Here is a 6,080-nt window from a genome sequence, read left to right as displayed (position 1 = left end):
TCATGATAATCATAATTCATAGGCTATAGAGTAATCATTATTCATCCAATATATTACATGAACAACGAGTTGTATATTACTTCATGGGTGTGGGAGCTTATGTAGTTCGTTGGGAGGGAACGGGTGTAAAATTTCAAAAGTTATGACTGAAAATCTACACTTTAAAAGGGAAACAAACACAAGAACGCTAAATAACTTAAGGTGTCCCACCTAACCTAACCTAGGACATATATATTTACCTACTGTAGGGCTACACCCCCTTGCGACCCCCCTTAAAATGCTGTATTCTTAGCTTACCCTAAGACGAGCTATAAGAAGGTTCACACCTGTCCCAACAAATTACATTCACCCGAGGATGTGTCGACACGACTGGCTACTGCACGGTGGGCAAACATTATTACTAGACCTTGATAGGTGGTAGAAATGAGCAGTGATGGGGTCAAAAGGGCAAAACCCAAGGGCATATGGATCTGGAAATAAGCAGTGATACCAGATGTAGCTTAATCTTACAGTATCTTTACTCGTTCACCGAGCAAAGATTGTCAGGCAAAATTGAAAACCTAACCTATGTTTACACATGTACTCAACTCGCTCGAAACTTGGACTGAGAAGCAAAGTTATTCAAAACTAGTGTGATGAGATTGCCTTGGTGAGCAGCAAGATTTAAATTGAAAGAGAGAAAACGACATTTAAACATTATGCTTACTAACCATTAGAAGAACTGCAATGGAAATCCATGTAACTAATTTACATGAACTGAAAGATGGCCATAATTCAGATTTTAAGAAATTGAAGTACTTAAAAATGATCCCAACACTTTTTACAATCTTTTTAGAGATAGTAAAAACGTTTAATTCCACGCAGATAACATTTTATGTAAGTCCATACCAAAAATGAGCAGCAACTTTCATTTAGTAAACATGTTACCTCTGGAATCATGTGTCTGCTTGTGTTATCATTCCTTTACTTAGACTTTGAACACTCGAACACAGCAATGAGGTTGTTTGCCATCGTGCTGTCACCTATGATGCCGTATATGCTCATCGCTACGCCCCACTGTGGTCTGTAACAATGTTTGCCCAATGGACACTGCATGGCCATTTGGATGCACCTTAACTGGGAGTGATTTTCTTGTGTTTTGAGGTTCTTTTGGTAAGGAGGCTAACGTATCTTAACTTATGTTTATAAAATTAAGAGAGACCTCAATTGAAATGAAGTTAATTAGTGCTTCTTGCATTTAATCCGGTATATACTTTAGTCAGTTTTGCTGGTGTATTTGTTGATTAAGTTCGGATGTCAAAGCTCTCTCAAACTTGTTTAAGCAATCACCTTTATGTATGTATGGCTACAGAACTTGTTTATCTATTCATACATTGTAAATAAAATCCAAAAACTGTACAGCCTTTCTCACAACTTGGCGTAACCTAACACGATCCTAACCAGCTCATCCTTTCCTCATCGTATCTTGCCTAGCCTACTTTACCCTAACCTGACTTACCCTACTCCAATCTATCCTACCCTACCCTACCTTACCCTAACCAGGTTTACCCCACTCTAACTGGATTTACCCTATCCTACCCTACTCTACGCTAACATATCCTTAATTTATTATGACTTGACAAGATAAAATTAACTGATACACAGTTTGTGTAAATCAAATAAATTAAATGTGCTATACAGTTGAAATTGGCTTGCCTATGTTTTACATCTTGCCTTGCCATACAAGATTGAAACAAATGATTTGAGAGGTATTTTTTTTACAATAATTACCATATGGTCGAGTTTAACACACTCTCTCTCTCTCTCTCTCTCTCTCTCTCTCTCTCTCTCTCTCTCTCTCTCTCTCTCTCTCTCTCTCTCGTTAAGGTCACAGTTGTTGTTTTTGTATTGTTGCTCTTTTAGTACTGTATTTCCATGTGTTTTTCTATAAAAAAAAGTATTAAAATAGGTCAAGCAAATTAGGGCGTTTGTATTTTTCTACAGTGTACAGTATGTATGATATGTAAATAGAATAGAAATATTTTTGTTTTCTTCTTTTGATTTTTTACCTTCTTTCTTCTTCAAGTAAAAAATTTACAATATGGTAGTTTAGTTTTCATACTGAATCTTATGTTTGTTTTCTATTTCTTCCACAGACATGTGGTAGTTAGAAAACCTTTGCACCATGAAGTGTCATCAGATACTTACCGGTGCCTGCAATGCAGGTGACCGATGCTTTGCTGTAGGGAGTGTTGAAGGAGTCCCTTTTACGGTAAGTCCAAATACGTACCTTAAAATTACCTGTATAGATTTTGACGAATTTGTTTGCTTTTATGATTATGATACATTTTAATGCAGTAACATGTTTAAATGTTACTCCACAAAGCAAATATAAAATACTAGTCCTATAAGAGTATCAAAGCTCACTGTGTTAGGGGAGTAATTCTTTCTGTGAATTTCGTTAGGATTTTGTCCTTGAATCTGGTCTTAAAATTGGCTCTTTGAGAATTGCCTCTGTGTTTGCTATGTATCATTTGTGTAAGCTGAGGGCTAACTAAAGTGGTAATTAATCTCTAGAACATATACAGTAGTAGTAATGGTAGACATAGTTAGGTAAGGTTTTACAAGTATTATAGTTTAAGTGTACAGGAGGTCTTGAGTTACGACGACTCGCCGCTGTGAACAGGCTTAAGGTACTTTAAAAAATCATTGTACAGTAATGTAATTTTGAGTTATGACATTTGGTTCATTGATACAACGAACTACTTACCAACGAAGAGAGCAACTAATGCTGTGGAGTAGTTCATTACACATCACTTTGACATTAGTTTAACATCGGTGTTTGCAATAAGCATTCAGGATTTTGGTGCTGCTCTTTTTTTGGATATTTTCGGGCCTTTTTTCGGTGCATTATATCTGGAAAATGTAAGGGAGGTACAATGGCAGTGGGCAGGCCAACCACAGGAATAAAGGTAAGCAATTATCATACAGTACTGTATGTATTACTTATTGTCTACTAGTACTTTTATAAGTGTAGGTATACTATTGTACTGTATAGGGTATAGAACAGTAATTTACAAATGTTAAGGGATTATTTTCTCATTTTGAAAGTATATTATACATATATAGTATGCATATCTGTATTTACATATACTATGTTATTTGTATAAATCCGACTTATGGCAATAATCGACTTCCAACGCATCCTAAAAGCTGTTTTCATAACCCGAGGACCTTCTGTATATAGATTGTGTATTATGTTTGCAAAGCATCCTATGAATGAATTTTGTAACTTGAGGACCTCCAGGGGTTGGACAACTTTCCCTTCTGTGGGAGAGATAACTTCCACAAGGTGTTGGGCAGCTTTCCCTTCTGTGGGAGAGTTACCTTCTACCAGCCACTGTCCAGCAATCTTCCCACTTGCATGAATAAGAGTTGGTAGCCTTTCCCGCCTGCAGGAGAGACGGCCTTCGCCTGGTTGGTGTCCCCGTTGGGGGGATTCCTCGTCCAGAAATTGGATTCTTCCATGCCCCGCCCTTGCTCTTCGTAACAAAGCCCTTCAGAGGTTGGTGACGAAGGTGTTAGGTTACTGCTTGAAGTTCCTGCTCATTGCTGTCGTAGGTACAATACGAGTCTCATTTGCAAATTCCCTTTGAGGTTTTTGCTGCAGATGGTGGTGACTGCCAACCACATGCGGCCACCGCTTCACACTACGGGCTAGTGAGATGTACCCCTTGTAAGGTTATTGTTTGCAAGCCTCTAATCCCAAGGGAATAGCGTCAGCTTCTGCTTATGTTTACGAACGATAGCAAGCAAGTATTCACTTACTGGGATGCTTGTCCCTCCCTCAAAGCAGGTAGGCATACAATTAATACCGACGTAAGTTTGATCGCTGCGCTAGCTTCATGTACTTTTCGTGAATGCACATACTTTCACAAACACGTAACAAGGTTACCATTTTACCGCTTTCTTTAGACAAAAATGTGGTGATTCGTCGCACATACATTATTCCCGCAAGCGGGCTCAGGCTTGTTTTTAAACACTTACCTAGAGGCAAAAAAGGTACGCTTGTGCAACCCCATGCAGACAAGCGATCTTTTCTGCCGACAAAGAATATTCACCATCATACAATTAGAACTTCGTTCTAATAAATCATTAGTTTTGATAGTTATATTCCTTACTGGAAGTCAGGTTATGCATTACCTTCTACCTTCCCGTAACCAGACATAAGTAGTTTCCCTTGAGTAGACTTTCTTCTTTCTAGCCAGTTCCTAATTAACTTTGGGATAAAACGTCTTAGTATTTAGAATACTGTACTTAGGCTCCGAAACTTCACATAAGCAAATCTCTTCTCCGAGAGGGAACATTCGGAACTTATCCTATTCGTGCCAATCGAAAGCGAAGAATATATATACTGTAGTACGTATTTATTTTTTTTAAAGGATCTTGGTCATAGAAAGGAGGTGGTCTCGATTGCGATTGTTGATCAGTATTCTCCAATCGAGTTTCAGGCGCAATGAATCATTCAAGCTGTGCCCGTATGTCCCACCTCGCCTGTCAGTGTTACTGGTTCGTAGATGGACTTATGCATAAATACCTGTCCAATGATAGATTGAACGTGTCTCAATCTTGGCTTTTGGAAGTACTGGGTAGTTTCGGGCGATCGGTCGATAGCGACTGGTCTCTTGCTTGACAGTGATCGCTAAGGAGATACACTGTAATCTCATCTCCCCTATGTAGTACTGGCTACTCTGGTATTACTGATCTGTAAGTATACTTACATGGCCAACTCCCATTGGATGGATGGCAGTTGAAGGACAGGATTCTCTCCTCATATAAAGCAGCTGCGTGCAACTGGTCACATACCTCGACATCAATCAACTTCAGATGTTGGCTTACTAGGCAATCTCTCAGTTCCTCGGGAGCAACAGAGAAGAATTGACCTTTCACTTAAGGTTGCTGGTTCCTCTAAGTGGAACTTGTCAACCCTTCAGGTGGAAACAATAGTTACAGTCCCTGAGAAGTGATAGCTATCCTACTGGGCAGTTGACTGACCAGATAGTCCAGAACCCATCTCATTTTCCAATGAATCGGTGGGGAAATTTTTTTTCTTGTGGATAAGTTGCGGGTATAACCCGTCTTGTGCAGCCTGGTTAGTCTTTTACGAGTGAATACCTCCCCCTGTAGGAACACATAATGCTACCCGCTAAGGTTCTGCTGGAGGCAGGTCATATGAGAGTACTCTGGTCTATTCCACTTGGGTATGAGCACAAACCCGAGTCTCATGAGAGAGGCTTGTGCAGTTCACCGAGTACTAGCGAGGTGGGTGGGCGAGCTCGTCTGCCTGATGAAGGTGCGTGCCCATTAACAGAATGGTTTCTCCTCATACAGAATTCTGAACACACCTGCCCTCTGTTGGGAATCAGACCACCTCCTGGGAAGTAGTGTAATAATGCGCTCACTGAAAGGAGGGAGCACTGTCTTTGGCAAGCATCAGATCCTGACTTGACCCAGAAGACGTCTTTCTCCTAGCTTTGTCAACTGGAAAGAAAGTCAATGAGCTACACGGTCTGTCCAATGACATCGCACATTCACGGTGATGGGGTAAGTTACACTCAGATTTGTTCGAAGTCATAGCCAAGGCCAAAATCCAGCTGGAACAGATCCTAGAATCTGGCTCTTCCAGTTGGATAGTCTCCGTTCGGTGACAGATGACCTGAACCAACTGGTACCAATGCTTGAAAAGAATCTCCACTGTCTGCCATTAGATCAGCAGGCTCTTGATGAGCATGAGGAGAACTAGAGGAAGTTTACAAAGAACTTTATATCTTCCTGGATTAGACAGGAAATTGGGAGAGCCATGCATACAGGCTCCTCATTTTCCAGTTGTCATCCCCATTTTTATGAAGCCGAGAGTATTAGCACATTCCTGGCATTAAAATAAATTTCTCTGTGACGCAGGTGTTACAAGCGAGCGTGTGGAAACGGCAGACAGCAGCCACCGCTTACTACTTTCAAGACATAACTCACAGGAACCTGGATACACTTACTTTAGTCCTGTGGTTTCTGCACAAAAAATGGTCAATAACTCCTCAGCTCCC

At 40.3% G+C, this 6,080-nt stretch overlaps 1 protein-coding gene across 5 annotated transcripts in view; it reads left to right on the top strand.

Annotated features, from left to right (window-relative positions):
- The window catches only part of LOC137649990 (dmX-like protein 2), a 232,196-nt gene that overhangs the window by 429 nt on the left and 225,687 nt on the right, over positions 1-6,080 (top strand). For all 5 annotated transcript variants that reach the window (XM_068382995.1, XM_068382994.1, XM_068382993.1 and 2 more), the window contains exon 2: positions 2,136-2,251. In XM_068382995.1, coding sequence (XP_068239096.1) covers positions 2,165-2,251 — 87 coding nt within the window. In that variant the 5' untranslated portion in view covers positions 2,136-2,164. The remainder of the gene's footprint in view (positions 1-2,135; positions 2,252-6,080) is intronic.

This window comes from Palaemon carinicauda, chromosome 11 (assembly GCF_036898095.1).
Source record: "Palaemon carinicauda isolate YSFRI2023 chromosome 11, ASM3689809v2, whole genome shotgun sequence".
NCBI classification, from domain to species: domain Eukaryota; kingdom Metazoa; phylum Arthropoda; class Malacostraca; order Decapoda; family Palaemonidae; genus Palaemon; species Palaemon carinicauda.
The sequence above is the reverse complement of the archived record's forward strand: the minus strand, read 5'-3'. Positions and strand labels throughout refer to the sequence as shown.